The sequence below is a fragment of the Mytilus trossulus genome, chromosome 2 (genome assembly GCF_036588685.1).
Source record: "Mytilus trossulus isolate FHL-02 chromosome 2, PNRI_Mtr1.1.1.hap1, whole genome shotgun sequence".
Lineage (NCBI taxonomy): Eukaryota > Metazoa > Mollusca > Bivalvia > Mytilida > Mytilidae > Mytilus > Mytilus trossulus.
Genome location: NC_086374.1, coordinates 7,448,921 through 7,465,971, shown reverse-complemented (window position 1 = coordinate 7,465,971; position 17,051 = coordinate 7,448,921). Strand labels below are relative to the sequence as shown.

General features: G+C 31.4%; 1 protein-coding gene across 1 annotated transcript; it reads right to left on the bottom strand.

The window, feature by feature from the left end:
• Positions 1 to 4,241: 4,241 nt before the first annotated feature.
• LOC134704812 (uncharacterized) lies at positions 4,242 to 16,712 on the bottom strand. Its single transcript, XM_063563595.1, has 4 exons — positions 16,573 to 16,712; positions 13,004 to 13,204; positions 9,407 to 9,542; positions 4,242 to 4,451 (listed from the first exon to the last, which is right to left on the bottom strand). Exons 1-4 carry the CDS (start codon positions 16,710 to 16,712, stop codon positions 4,242 to 4,244), a joined length of 687 nt encoding a protein of 228 aa, XP_063419665.1.
• Between the last annotated feature and the right edge of the window lie 339 nt (positions 16,713 to 17,051).

The following is a 17,051-nucleotide window of genomic DNA, read 5'->3' as shown; positions in this document are numbered from 1 at the left end:
TACAAATCCAAAATGGTATAGGAAAGTTATTAAAAAAAGATAAAACTTTAACCAAAGAGTGAATGTGTTGTTTCAGGGTAGAAAATCTAAGTCCATCTAAAAGAAAAATACTGAAAAAAATTGAAATTTATTTTTACAAAATTTACTTCTGGATACTATCTTATTATCATAAACAAGCTTCTGTCCAAGTTTGGTAGAAATCAAGTATAGTTTAAGAAAGTTATTAAAATTTCAAAAACTGTAACCAGAGTGAATGTAATGTTTCCCAGCAGAAAAACTAAGTCCATTTATAAGTAAAAGGCGAAAAAAATGGAATTTTGTAAAAATCTGGATACTATCTTATGATCAGAAACAAACTTCTGTTCAAGTTTGGAACAAACTGAGGATAGTTTAAGAAAGTTATTCAAATTTTAAAAACTTTAACCAAGAGTAAATGTTATGTTTCCTGGCAGAAAAACTAAGTCTATTTTTAAGTCAAATACTGAAAAAAGGGAATTTTGTTTTTACAAAATTTACTTCTAGATACATGTACTATCTTATGATCATGAACAAGCTTCTGTCCAAGTTTGGTAGAAATCCAGAATAGTTTAAGAAAGTTATTAAAATTTTAAAAACTTTAACCACAGAGTGAATATTTGTGGACGCTGACGACGGAATGTAGGATCGCTATGTCTTGCTTTTTCTACTAAAGTCAAAGGCTCGAGAAAAATGGCTTAAATTCACTTTCATTTGGCCAAGTGGTTAGAGGAAAAAGAATAAAATGTACAAAGTTACAGATGGATGCCAAAATTCACTGGAGATTAAATTTACTAAGATGAATGGCAAGCCGTTCTCGTCAAAACTATGTTTAAACCATTTTTCGAAAAATTTACACACTGAGAATTACAAAAAAGCACACTGAGATTTAAAACTTCAATACGCACACTGAGAATTGAAAATTACACACTGAGAATTGAAATTACACACTGAGAATTGAAAATTACACACTGAGAATTAAAAATTACACACTGAGATTTCATAAAGACGCACTGAGATTACAAAAATGAAAAATGCACACTGAGAATTGAATATTATACACTGAGAATTGAAAATTACACACTGAGATTTCAAAAAGAGACACTGAGAATAAATAAACTGAAAACACACACTGAGAATTTGAAATTACACACTGAGAATTTAAAATTACACACTGAGAATTGAAAATTACACACAGAGAATTGAAAATTACACACTGAGAATTAAAAATTACACACTGAGATTTCATAAAGACGCACTGAGATTACAAAAATGAAAAATGCACACTGAGAATTGAATATTATACACTGAGAATTGAAAATTACACACTGAGATTTCAAAAAGAGACACTGAGAATAAATAAACTGAAAACACACACTGAGAATTTGAAATTACACACTGAGAATTTAAAATTACACACTGAGAATTTAAAATTACACACTGAGATTTTCATATTTGAGCTTTTTATGCGCACATATCTAATTAGCATACTTAATCTGAATCTATTACAAGCTTAAAACAACAAGGGGACAGAACTCGTTAGTCCTTCGATTTGGTTCCAAATTATTAATAAAAAAAACTTTAGAAATACAAGAACAAGAAAAATACCCACTTACTCTTATTACAAAATACAACCAAATGGTGAAAAACTTTATTAAAATTATAAGAAAACATTGGAACAATCTGCAAAAAGAATGCAGTGAAATTTTTACCCAAGTGTCTATTATAGCATATAAACGTAACAAAAATATAAAAGATGAACTAGCAAAATCAAGGAAACTGTTGGAAGACTTTTGAAAAGGGACCCATGTTTAATTACTGGTAGTAGTAATGATCTGAATTACATTGAATTATAGGCAACAAACTTATGAATATGAGCGATGTTAAGTCTTGAAATTTAATACGAATGTTGGTTGAAGGAATCGCATTTCATTATAATGACAAGAGTTCTTGAGATCAAGATATTAATCTGTTGAATTATTCATCTCATGAATATTCATTAGAAATTTGCATATTAATCTCAGTGTGTATTTTTGAAATCTCAGTGTGTAATTAACAATTTTCAGTGTGTGTTTTTCAATTTATTTCATCTCAGTGTGTCTTTTTAAAATCTCAGTGTGTAATTTTGAATTCTCAGTGTGTGTTTTTTATTTTTTTAAATCTCAGTGTGTAATTTCGATTTCTCAGTGTGTTATTTTGGGTTTTTAAATCTCAGTGTGTATTTTTGTCGAAAAAAGGGTTTAAACATAGTTTTGACGAGAACGGCTTGCCATAAAGATGGAACTTAAAATTACACAATGAGATTTGTGCTGTATTATCTGGTGCATTGTTTTATTATGTGTATTTTTGCTAAAGATTGTTTGAAACATTTTTCACAAGAAGGAATTTCATAAATTACAAGAAATCACCCAGATAATATCCATCTGTTAATGACTTTTTTGAAATTGGAAATGAAATGAAAAAGCAATACAGAAAGACTGTTAATATTAAGAATACATACACCATTTTCATGTAAAGATCATCAAGTTGTGTAATATTACATGCATCTGTTCTGTCACTTATATTAGGTCTGCTATCCTTAAATGACATGCTCTCAGTTCCTTCATAGTTTGGCCTAAATTAAAAAAATTCTAATTATATCAGTTTTATATTTAAAAATTTCAGAGATATACATGAATAAACACATAAAAACATTGCACATAGTATACAGTACATGAGTCAAGTATAGGAACAGTGTTTAGATTTTTTGTTCTTTATTTGCTATGAAGGCTTCAACAATACTGTGAAATCATTATATTCGTGGTATAACATTTTTCACTGATTTCTGGATCATATTACACAAAAAGAATTGAATGAATAACTGCGACCCTTGGTTGGTAAAATGTCTACCCTATAGACGATAGCTTATGGAAACCTTATAGATGATAGCTTGTGACATTATAGCATTTGTCATTAGGCCAGAATTTTTTAATTTGTTGGTTTACGGATCCGCCGACCCGATTTTGCCGATTTTCAGAATAAAAATAAAATTGACTTTCATGCTTTTTTATTCCCGCCGACCTTAACAAATGCATTATCCCTGAAAAATAATTAAACAATCTTTTTTTTATGAAATGAAATGCTTTAATCACTAACAAAATTGATAACACTTTCTGTAGTGAAAAAATAAAACTTCCAGTTTACGTTTCTAACAATTGACAAATAAATTATAAATGACCTTGAAATGTCGTTTGCGCAAATAATTTTGCGAAACGAAACCTGTGTTTAAAACCAACTACACAATGAGTTCGTTTCCCGTATTTGTAATCAGTCCGTAATATGCATCATCTGATAGAAATAGACTTGTCCAAATGTACACAGGTGGAAGACATCAAGTTAAAGTACTGAATATTAGATAATCATTTTGAATTTTTTTGTTTTATAGATAATAAAAAAATATCGTCTATTTGGACATGTTGGATAAAAAAACGGGAATGCATGACAACAGATTAACCCGATATTCTCGTTTTTCCAGTGGACGAGTCTATTTCGTTTTTGACACGTGTGTTGAAACTTATTTTCGTACGACGTTTTTACATTTTTTTCTTAATCAGTTTTCGTGCTTGAAGATCATACTTCAACAAGTTTTCTGGAGTTGATAAAGAGCTACGCGAATCTGTTTTTCTTGTTTGTGAAATGACAATTTAATTTCGTCTTTTCCGTGCATCCCCCCTTTTTGTACGGAAAATTATTAGAATGTCATGCGATGTTTATGACAGCTGAGCAATACAAAATAGCATAACAAACATATTGTCAGAAAGGTGAAATATATATTTATTTGCATATTTTTCTGTCTTGAAAGATATTTTTTTTAATTTTTTTTCCCGACCTACCGACCCGACTTTTTCATGGGGAAAATCCGTAAACCAACAAATTAAAAAACCCTGGCCTTATTATACCCCCCTTTTAAAAGCAGAGGTATATATAGTGATGGGGAAGTCCATCCTTCTGTTCTTTCGTCTGGTACAATATGTTTCACTTTGAATCTGCAACTCCTCCATAACCACTTATTAGAATGAATTGAAACTTTTTTTTTTTGGCCTTACCATACCTTTTACAACAGGTTTGTTAAATACGGTCAAATGATTCTTGAAAAGATAACAATGTGAATAAAAGGACAGCAGACACAATGTAATGACACCAGCTTACATGACCTAACTAAAGAAAAAAAAAAGCAAATTAATTATTTACTTGAGATGTTTTTTTGGAGGATGCAAATCTGGAAGATCCATTGTCTTTTGTTCCTTTGAACATGTATCTTGACGTTTTTTTGGAGGATGCAAATCTGGAAGATCCATTGTCTTTTGTTCCTTTGAACATGTATCTTGACGTTTTTTTGGTGGATGCAAATCTGGAAGATCCAATGTCTCTTTTTCTACAGTACATGTATCATCTTCCTAAAAGAAATGTAATAAAAACTAGAATAAGGTGATTTAGTGCTCACAGATACCCAACCTGCACCCTTCTTAAGAGCAAGTGATTGATTATATAATTTATGTTTAAAGTACAATTTAATACATGTTTGAAAATGCCATTTTATGTTTCTATTTGTCAGTTTCTGCCAAAAAAACTAAGAAAGACAGAACCAGATACTCTGCAGGGCGCAGCTTTATACGACCACAGAGGTCGAACCCTGACCAGTTGAGACAAGTATAGACACAACATTTAAGCTTGATACAGTTCTGAATTTGGATTGTGATTAAATAGTTGACACAACATAGGTTTCTGACACAGAATGAATGCGGTCTAAGAACTTTATTTTTCGAGATATAACCCAAAAACTGGATTTGACCCCATGTTCTATTTTAGCAACCGGGGCCATGTTTGTTGATGGATCCAATCACCTGATACAATTTATAAACTCAAACCCAGAGGAACATTCAGTAAAGGTTTGTTAGTATTTGACCTAGTAGTTTCACAGGAGAAGATTTAAAAAATAGTTGACCTTCATTTAGTTGTCAGTAACAACATATTAAAATTTTAAAAGCTTTGGTTGAACAGTTCATGAGTTAATGCACGGACAACATTTGATTGCCGCCCGCCCGCCGCACATCCCCAAATCAATAACCGACATTTTTGTCACAAAAATCCGGTTAAAAAGAAGATATGGTATGATTGCCAATGAGACAACTATCCACAAAAGACCAAAATGACACAAACATTAACAACTGTAGGTCACCGTATGACCTTCAACAATGAGCAAAGCCCATACCGCATAGTCAGATATAAAAGGCCCCAATAAGACATTGTAAAACAATTCAAACGAGAAAACTAATGTCCTTATTTATGTAAAAAAATGAACGAAAAACAAATATGTACATGTAACACATAAACAAACGACAACCACTGAATTACAGGCTCCTGACTTGGGACAGGCACATACATAAATAATGTGGCGGGGTTAAACATGTTAGCAGGATCCCAACCCTCCCCCTAACCTGGGACAGTGGTATAACAGTACAACAGAAGAACGAACAATAAAAAACAGTTGAAAAAGGCTTAACTCATCAGATGGACAAAAATATAAGTGAACGTGGCCGGGTACTTATAGTTATACATCCCGACACAAAAAGACACAATTAACAGATCTGAGAGTACTCTCAGTTATCTGACAGCTAGTTCAAAAAAACTATGTGCATATTAAACAAAAGACACAGATGGATTCATGTAAAATTGTGTTTTGGTGATGGTGATCATGTGTTTGTAGATCTTACTTTACTGAACATTCTTGCTTCTTACAATTATCTCAATTGATAATGAGCTTGGCCCATTAGTTACAGAGGAAAAAATTTTGTTAAAATTTACAAAATTATTAACCAGGTGCTCCGCAGGGCCCAGCTTTATACGACCCCAGTGGTTGAACCCTGAATAGTTGGGGCAAATTTGGTCATAATATTCAAGCTTGATTCTGTCTGAATTTGGATTGTGATCAAAATTTTGACATAATAAAGGTTTTTGTCACAAAATTAATGTGGTCAAAGATCTAACAAATCTTGTGCACAATACTGTGCAATTGAATATTTCTTCTTGAAACTTCTTTGAAAAAAAAGGAAGCCATTCAAAAAATGGTAAACAAAAAATCCCCCCCAAAAAACTTTTTGAACCACCCTTGGAGCAATAACCCTTAAACTCAATCCCATGCTTTCCATTGCAGTTTTGAACCTTGTAGTACAATTTCAGAGAGATCCATACACTTTAACGCAAGTTATTTTCATGATTGTTTGGAAACTAGAAACATGCTTCTTTTTGGCCCCTAATTCCTACATATTTTGGGCAATTAACCCAAAACTTAATCCCAGCCTCCCCTTTGTTATATGGTACACTGTGGCACAATTTCAGAGAGATCCATACAATTAAAAATAAGTTATTGTCTTGAAACTAGTAAAAAGCTTGTTTTGACCCCTTTTTGGCCCTTAATTCCTAAACTTTGGCTCCATAACCCCTAAAATGAATCCAAACCGTCTACTTGTGGTTTTAAACATTGCTGTATGATTTTAGAGCAATTGAAATACTTCTACAAGTTATTCTCCTACACCTAGAAAAATGCTAGTTTTGGGCCCCTTTTCGGCCCCTAATTCCTAATCGGTTGGGACCTACATCCCCAAAATCAATCCCAACCTTCCTTTTGGGGTATTGAATCTTCTGAAAAAATGTCATGAAAATCTATTCACTTAAACTAGTTATTATCTGGAAATCAATGTGTCTTCAGACGACGACGACGCAGACAACATCATACCAATATACAATCCCAAAAAATGTTTGGGGTCGTATAAAAATTGACTATAAAGGGCAAAAACTCCTTAAAGGGGTCAACTCACTTTTATGGTCATGTTGACTTATTTGTGGATCTTACTTTGCTGAATATTATTGCTGTTTACAGTTTAAATCTATCTATAATCATATTCAAGATAATAACCAGAGGAGAAGATTTTTATAAAAGATAACTAAGATTTACAAAAAATGGTTTAAAATTGACTATAAAGGGCAATAACTCCTAAAGGGGTCAAATGACCATTTTGGTCGTGTTGACTTATTTGTAAATTTTACTTTGCTGAACATTATTGCTGTCTACATTTTATCTCTATCTATAATATTATTCAAGATAATAACCAACAAGAGTGCACATGCTGAAATGTCTCGCCTTCTATACTAATCATTGATATTATGTTGATAGTCCTAAGTCAGGCATGGGGTAATCGTAATCAGTAATCGTAATCAGCTGTAATTGATTACATTTTGCAGTGTAATCCTATGTAATCAGTAATCATGTCATTTCTGATTACAAGTAATCGTAATGTAATCAATTACATGGCAAAAAACAGGTGTAATCATGATTACTTTTAAATTACTTTAAGATTACATTCATAAGATTACTTGATGATTACAAATCTTGTATAAATATGAAAATAGTTTTTGATAGACAAGATGAAAATAAGAAAATGTAAAGCTTGAATGAAAAATCATGAAACTAGTAATCACAATGATGGGACCTTGTTTAATGTGATCATCTATATAACAAATTTGTATAACCAAGTGTTTTATTTTGTTTTAACAGTTTACAAAAAGAAATTTACTGTCCAATATTTCTTTGTGAAATTGAGCTCTTATGATACAAGAATATGCCTTGAAAGCATTTGTTTTCCTTGATTGAAAACTTTTGATATTAACTCCAATTTCATATTAGTTTACCCAATATTTTTACATAAATACATTGAAATTCAAATGCAGAAAACATTTAGTTCCTATTTGACTTTGATGGTCGGCATAAATATATAAGTCCACTTAATTCAAAATGGAAGTTAAAACCAGGTTTCATTTATTGACAAAATTGAATGAATTTTATTTTCCATATATTCGTGTATATTATGTGCTTTCTTATTTTTCTTCTTTATTAACTTTAATAGCCTTAAGGCTCACCAGTATAAACAAGTATATTTTGTACATGTACAGTGTATACATATGGCATAAATATTGCAAACAATATGCAAAGTAAACAATAGGTGACGTCAGAAGTTTCATCAATACAATAAACTGTTGCTTAATATAAAGAGAAATGTATAATCTTTCCTAAGTTACAAAACTGTTTTGTGTTTTCACCTGACAATAATTATATTAATTTCAATTAGATCAAGTATTAAAAATTTTCAAACAAATAATGACAATCAACCACTTTTAACTTTATTTATATCGTTATTAAGACAATAAAATTTTAATACCCAAGCCCCCCCATTGTTTGTTTGAAAAATTGAAGTAGTGATTAACACCTGTAAAAACATTAATGGATGTGTCAATTATGTCCCAACAGACAATAAAACTATACTTAATTCATTTTTCCTTATTTTCAGTTTTTTTTTGTTAATTAGTAAGTAATTAAGTTGGTAACAATTTGTAGTTAAAAATAAAGTTACATCTTTTACATAGAGAAAGGACACTTGTCTATAGCTATTTTATCAAATTTAAATACACATGTTACACTGTAACTGTAACTGTCTTGTCTATAAATTCTTTTAAAAGATGAATAAATTAAGGCTTTTAAAAAAAATCACCAAAATAAGCGGATAAAAAGTTATGAAAAAACTTTGATATAGCAATATACAATGTAATCATAAGTAATCTAAAGTAATCATGATTACAATAAAGAAAAGTAATCTAATGTAATTGATTACATATGAAATAGGGTGTAATTGTAATGTAATCGATTACATTTTATTAGCAAAGTAATTGTAATTCAATCGATTAAATTTTAAAGTAATCGACCCCATCTCTGTCCTAAGTATAAAGCTTTAATTTATTACAACTGTCTCATAAACTTAACATTAACCAAGATAACTAAACAAAAACCAATGAACCTTGAAAATGAGGTCAAGGTCAGATGAACCATACCAGGCAGACATGTACAGCGAACAATGCTTCTATACAACATATATAGCTGACCTATTACTTATAGTTTAAGAAAAATAGACCAAAACACAAAAACTTAACACTGTGCAATACACCGTGAAAATGAGGTCATGGTCAAAAGAAACCTGCGCTACTGACATAAAGATCATAAAATATTTCCATACACCAAATATAGTTGACCTAAGGCATATAGTATTAGATCAAAAGAATACATGCCAGGCAGACAGGTACATGCTGTACCTGTCTGCCTGGCATGGTTCATCTGACCTGGACCTTGTTAAATTAAATGGTTTGAACCCATTCAGTGGTTCTCTAGAAGATGGGTCAGGTGAGCTAAAAATAAAACTGCAGAACCCAATTGAATGGAAAAGAGGAGTGAAGTACCCAAAAGACCCTATCCTTATCTTGACCTCAGCTGAGGTACATGAACAAATGAATTAAGTAAACTTACCTCAAGAAGTTGCTTCGACGGTTGTAAATAAATAGTCTTCCTACAGAAAATCTGGTGTATAATCTGGCCATCCATATTCCCTCCACTAATATGGGGCTTAACCAAGGAATTACCGCAAGGTAACATGATTTCAAGTCTGAAATTTATAAATTATATGATTATTTCTGTTATTGTCTTTAATATCCCTGTGCAAAGGATAAATATCATATGGATTTTTTTTTATGATATGCATTTATTAAGTCATTTAAAAGCTTCATTATTGGCTTAACTTTTAGAAAATCTAAGAGGGATCGCAAATCCTCAAGTGAAGTACAAGTTGACACCTCTGATCAGCTAACCTCATATTAAAACCTTTTTGTGAGTGCAATGTTAGAACTTGGTTAATTTAATATTTATAAAGTCATGACCATGACCTGACCTTCTGTCACCTCAAAATCAATAGAAATATTCCTCTCATGGTTGGCCAAAAAAACAGTCAATACTATTGACCATGTCAGCGGTAAATACTGGTCAATTGAAATTTTAAGAAGACATTACTATAAAAACCCGCCCCTACCTGATCAAAAACATTACATTTGCATGTTTTAGTATTGAAGTAATGATATATTGAAGGTTAAAAGTCAATATTAGTCTTTTAGGACTAAATTCAAAATAAACCACGATTCCCGAAATGTTTATCTCCTGGGTTTATGTTGATGAAACATATTTCTCTGTTGCAATCAATTTTCTTTTAAGCTTGGTTGTCTTTTATTACATTATTCTGATAGTATAGAAATTAGTCAAATTACCAAAAGTTTTTTTTAATACCAATCAGCCTTTAGAGGAAGGCTTTATGATGCATTGTCGTTTATGTACAAAATTTTATACTAATAAATTTCAAAATCCTGTTTTTAATTTAAAATCAGTAAAATGAATACACATTCATAAAAAAACATTGTAATACTAATGTAACATTAGAACAACGTTCACAAGCTCTTAATAATTAAAAGTAAATTACTAACAGACTTGGGGTAATTGTAATTGTAATCGTTAATCAGCTGTAATTGATTACAATTTTTCAAGTAATCAGTGTAATCATTAATCAGCCAAAAATCTGATTACATGTAATATAATTTAATCAATTACTTTTCAAATTACCCTGTAATCATGATTACTTTTTGATTACATTCTGATTACAATGAAAAAAATCTAAAATTGTGTTTTTGGTCATTAAATGAACCTCTTTGTTCATATTTGATAAATTTTTAACATACTAAAATGGTTTGGTTACTTTAAGCTTGTCTACTTCAGTAAAAAATAAACTGTTACAGTATTGAAAAGTCATCATTAGCCTAAGCAGAGACATATAATACAATTATATACCTTTTATCTTGGTAAAAGATATTGTACATACATGTATAGTCATCGTTTTATAATGATCTTCATATTAATATTTGATTATAACTGTTATATATTCAAGTAATACTTTTCTTTAACCCTGAATTATAATCTTTTGTTAATATTTGTGATTTTTTTCAACTTTGAATTGACAGGTAGGAGACTAATTAAGGTTTGTTTTTATTGCAATTACCAATTGAGTATAGCTGTAGGGAAATATATATGATAAAAGATAAATCAGACATGAAAATTTATCTAATTAGCACAAACTAAATTAAAAGTTGGACAAATATGTTGTTTAAACTTTTTTTTGTATTTGGACTGGATGTGTAAAATGCAATGGTTTTTAGTACTTTAAAACATATTGTTTACAATTTGATTAAACATTTCTATTAAAATTTAACATAGTTTTAACTGGTACAAACGTAACTTTATTTCATCCATATTTAAACTTCCATAAACTGCAACTTGGAATACATATAAATTATGAAAGAGGTCAGAAGACAAACAAAAAAACTCTTGATTATGATATATCTTAATTGAATTTAATTCAAAATAATTTAGAAAACATTGGTGATAAAATGTAATGTATATATATGTAGTGAAATTTGGTGTTTATTTAAATAGATGACGTTTAATTTGAAGTTATTATTTTATAATTGAACCAAATAAAATACGTTCTCAAAAATGCTATAGTTATATTAAACGTTTATTCATCCACATCATTCAAAATGTTTTGTTTTTAAATTCATTGTAATCAGATGTAATCATGATTTCTTTGCCAATGTAATCATTAATTTAATCAGATACTTTCAGAAATGATGTAATCATTAATTTAATATAATCGTACAAATGACAAAGTAATTGTAATTTAATCAATTACATTGAAAGTAATCGGACCCATCTCTGATTACTAAACATTGCTAAAGGGTCACTATTATCTGAGATTATGAGAGGGATAACAAAAAAGTTCTAAAGTGCTGAACGTATAGGCTAAAAATTATGGAAAGGGCAAAAATTAGAGTATGAAAGCTAATAATATGAATAAAGTGGTAAATGACTAGTTTTTAGATGTTTAGTCTATTTCTAGACTTTTTTGGCGGCGTTCTAGCTATTTGGTTTTTCTAGTGATACTGACCCTGCTTTGTACAAGCCGGATCTTTAACATGCTAGCCCATAAGGTAACAGTTTGCAGGAAGACATGTCACCCTTGGCCTACCCAGACACATAATTCTGACTCCAGGCCGACTAGACTGACTAGTGCTGTCCCCTGGCCCTTTGCTCAAGGGACAGATAAAGACTAATCTCTACAGTGGAACTTCTAAGTTTCTGTAAAACATATTTCCAGTATTAACAACTGTATCCAATTTCGCAATAGGATTCATGATGATTGTCTATAGCACGCTGTTCTCATCAAAACTATGTTTAAGCCATTTTTCGAGAAATTTACACACTGAGATTTAAAAAAAAACACACTGAGATTAAAAAACTTATTAAAAAAACTTAAAAACACACACTGAGAAATTAAAATTACGTACTGAGAATTAAAAATTACACACTGAGAATTTAAAATTACACACTGAGATGAAATAAACTGAAAAACACACACTGAGAATTGAAAATTACACACTGAGATTTTTGCGCACATTTTATGCGCACAAATCTCAGTGGGTAATTTTCAATTCTCAGTGTGTATTTTTGAAATCTCAGTGTGTAATTTAAATTTTCAGTGAGTAATTTTAATTTCTCAGTACGTTATTTTAATATCTCAGTGTGTGTTTTTAAGTTTTTTAATCTCAGTGTGTAAATTTTTCAAAAAATGGGTAAAACATAGTTTTGACGAGAACGGCTTGCCATAATTGTCTCCTTCAATGTACATGGATCAAATTTAGTTTATTTTCAATGATTTGTATAAGTATATCTAAATAATAATTCATGTTCCTTATTATCAATATTATGTGCATTCAACTTTTATGTATCTAGGGACATACATGTATCTCCTGTGAAAGTTTGGTTCATATCCTATATATATATACATATGTATTATGGAATCGAAATAAGTTTCTATTTATAGTAAATGGTGATAATGATTCTTTTGGTATCAACCCCGACAAAATGGACCTCATGACAACTATATCTAACTCAGTGACTTTATAAACATAGCTTAATAACAAGGTCCAGTAATGGGAGACTTTCTACATGTACATGATGTATACTCACTTTACTGTTTGTGGAAGGAAACTGAAGGCTGAGTAGAATGATGCCATCACTTCCTCCTCTTCCCAGTCTTTTTCAAATATCATAGCTGCCATAACATGGCCATTTTGGTGGAGTTTTTCTTTTCTGCTTTGTTTTGGTAGGCTTGAATTAGGCCCTGCCAGAAGAACCACCTCCTTCATGAACACACCTTTTGACTTCTTACTGTAAATGAAATGTCACTTGTATATTCTTCATTCCAGCTATGATAAAATAGTCCCCTTACTACATCTTTGGCACAAAAGACAACATTACAGGACTACTTAATCCACAAATATTGCATTTTTATTCAGGTATAAAATTAATTAGTTCTTTAAATTTTCAGGCATTTTGATAATTTGAACTTTTAAGTTAAAAAAATCACATTCCAGGTTAACACTAACCTTTTTTAGATATAAATGTATAACTGCCATCTCTAAAAACATATCCAAACAACGCCAGAAATTTGAACACCAGGGCATTAACCCTAAAGAGGAAATAAACAGGTCTTGATCGATGAATATTTTATTTAAATTTATCAAAATCAAAATATGTTTAAAATCAAACCCTCCTAATTCATAAGCATGAGGTGGATTACCATTACTTACAAAAATGTATTGCCAATAAAGAAAGTTTCTTTTCATTTTTTCCTCAACCTAATTCTGATGGCTCTGTAATATTGCTGATCTCTATAAGAATAATTTTTCCTTTCTTAATTTTAGGATCTGAAATAAAATACGGACAGATTTTTCCCCAGTATGTGGCCATGTGTGTCAGTTGATTTGCAATTTGCTCCCATGAAACGTTATTTGTAGCTTTTAATTTAAAAATATTAAAGTTCTAATAATACTCACATCTAAGTGTGATTATCAATTCTCAGTGTGTGTTTTCCAGTTTATTTAGTCTGTCTAAAAAATTTTGGAATATTGGCTTAAACATAGTTTTGATGAGAACGGCTTGCCATACATTTAATTACGACAGAAAATGACCATAACTTTTTCAAATCAAGTGGGATTTTCTTCAATTTCATAACACTTTAAAGCTATTTCATTAGGTACTGTTCTTAAAAATGGCAAATTTTATTTTTATTAAGATTTTTTGCTCTCAAATGTTATAAACTTTATAATCAATATATGTGAAAAAAAATAGTTTTTTCAGTTGGGATTAAATTCATGTACTTGACTTTAAAAACTTCCTTTAACTGTTTCAAATCATCTGGGATTGTCATAAAACTTGACAGGTATCTACCTTGTATACTGTTCTTACAAAATTGTTAAATCTGTTTTTCATGTAAATTTATCAGTGTCAAAGTTTATGCTTTAGAAAAAAATAAGAATCTTCAGTTGGGAATAAATTGAGATACCAATAGTCAACTTCGAGAGATTCTACATGTATATCTTTTTTAAAATGACCCAAGATTATTCATAAAATTGGGCCATTATGTCATGTCTATACTGTTCTTACAAAATGCCAAATTCTAATTAGTTTGGAGATCTACCGTGTTGAAAAAAGGCAAATTATATAATTGTTTTCAGTAAATCATGATTGTCAATGTTAGAAATTGTCATTTTTTTTTAATCTTAAGATTGTTACATACTCAATACAAATCATTGTGCTTACTTTACATCAGATATGATAATTTAAGTTAAATACAAATGGAATTTAAGCCTTATTTGATAAGAAACAAATATTGTTACAAAAAATTGCTGAAATAGTTATTGTCCCAAATGGACATGATGAATAACAAGAGTGTACACGCTGAAATGTCTCGCAAGTTTTACTAACCATGATTGGTTACAAGTATCACATACACTTTATATTATCAATGATCCATGGAAATGAGGTCAAGGTCATATAAACCAAGGCAGACATACATGTTCACCTTACAATCAATCCATGCATCAAATATACTTGACCTTATTGCATATTGTATCGAAGAAGCAGACAAACAGGAAAACTTAACACTGATCAATGAACCATGAAAATGAGGTCAAGGTCAGAAGAACCCTGCCAAACAGACATGTACACCTTACAATTATTCCATACACCAAACATAGTTGACCTATTGCTTATAGTATTAGAAAAACAAACCAAAACTCAAAAACTTACCTTTAACCATTGAACGATGAAAATGAGGTCAAGGACAAATGACACCTGCCAGACTGACATTTATCCCTTACAATCATTCCATACACCACATAATAGCGGACCTACTGCTTGTAGTATCTGAGAAACAGACCTAATCATGTAACTTTAACCTTAATCACTGATCCATGAAATGAGGCTGAGGTCAGGTGAACCCTGTCTGAAGGACATGTTTACATTGCAAGGAACCAATATACCAATTATAGTTACATGTATCCCATTACTCAAAAGTGAGAAATTTACAAAACAAAAATACTATAAAATTTTTTCAAGCAGTCGCTGAACCATGAAAATGAGGTCAAGGACATTGAACATATGACAGACAGAAACTTCGTAACATAAGGTATCTGCATACAAAGTATGATGCATACAGGTCTTCAACCTTCTGAAATATAAAGCTTTATCTATATACAAATAGTTTACGCAGCTGCCGCCGGATAGTAATACCTATGTCTCACTTTCTGTGACTTTCGTCACAGGCGAGACAAAAATGAGGTTGAGTCCCCCATTAACAGCATATGATTATCATTAACAGAAAAAGTTCCTGCCCCAACACTATTCTTAGTAAATAATGATTTTGCCCTGCCAAATATATACATTTGTGTACAGCAATAAATTGAATGTATTTGCCCTTCCTCATGATCACAGGCCCATCTCTCAGATAAACATTGAATGGTCCTTAATAAAACAGTCAATGTCCCATGCAAATTTAAGTTGAAAAAAATTTGGTTCCCATTGAATTTTTGCATTAAAAAGGTAAGAATGTGTCTGAGTACATGAATTCCCACACTCAAGCTTTGGTATTTTCCAAGTATTTTATATAATTCCAAGGCCGTTAGTTGACACCAGAAGCGACGAAGCAGCGCATCTATTTTGGATGGGCAAATATCCACTTTTTGATATGGGACGAGCGCGGACGTCCCACGGCCCCAGTTTGTCTGGCAAAACAGCCGTTGGACGTCAGAGTAATCTCGAACTATACATTTACAAGTTATATTTACCATTAATTTATTTCCGAAAAAAAAAAACGATGGACTTCACAAAGTATGGACGATTTTGTCATAGGCTATGGTAGCTGCGGAACTGTAGCTCTTAGGTCCTTATGTTATTTTTTGACTATTTGCGGACCATAGAGCTACGGATTTTTCCTATTTCTATGGTCCGCAAATAGTCAAAGCATAACATAAGGACCTAAGAGATACGGTTCCGCAGCTAAGGCTATGGTCGATGCATCTTTCAATGTATGGACGATACATCCTATGGACGACGTAGCAGTATGGACGTCACGCCCTGCATCGCCCATAAACACACCGTCCAATCCAAATAGGTACATGTACCTCGTAGAGTATACGGACATAACTGATCATTTAGCTTAGAATTATATTTTATATCATAATCAAGAAAAGTACCTCATCTTGAAGGATTTGCTTCTAGGGGATTTCCCTCCCTTTGCCTTCCAACTCCCACTGTGGAATGCAAAATTGGCCAGACTAGTGACAGGACTCGTACGGTTAGATCTGTTTTGTAACTGATTGGCAAGCCGGGTCATCTCGCTTCGTTATCCACGAGTTCTGTGACAAGTTTCCTTGCGGATTCCATGGCGCCAAATAAAAATAGTCTGGGATCCCGGCCTATTCTGAGCTTCACATCGCAATGTCAATTTGAGTCAGGAACCCAGGCTACAGATGAAAAGCGAGTTCTGTCCCCTAGTTGTTTAAGCTTGTAATAGAATCAGAATAACTATGCTAATTAGATCTGTGCGCATAAAATGTGCGCACAAATCTCATTGTGTAATTTTCAATTCTCAGTGTGTGTTTTTCAGTTTATTTCATCTCAGTGTGTCTTTTTGAAATCTCAGTGTGTAATTTTCAATTCTCAGTGTGTAATT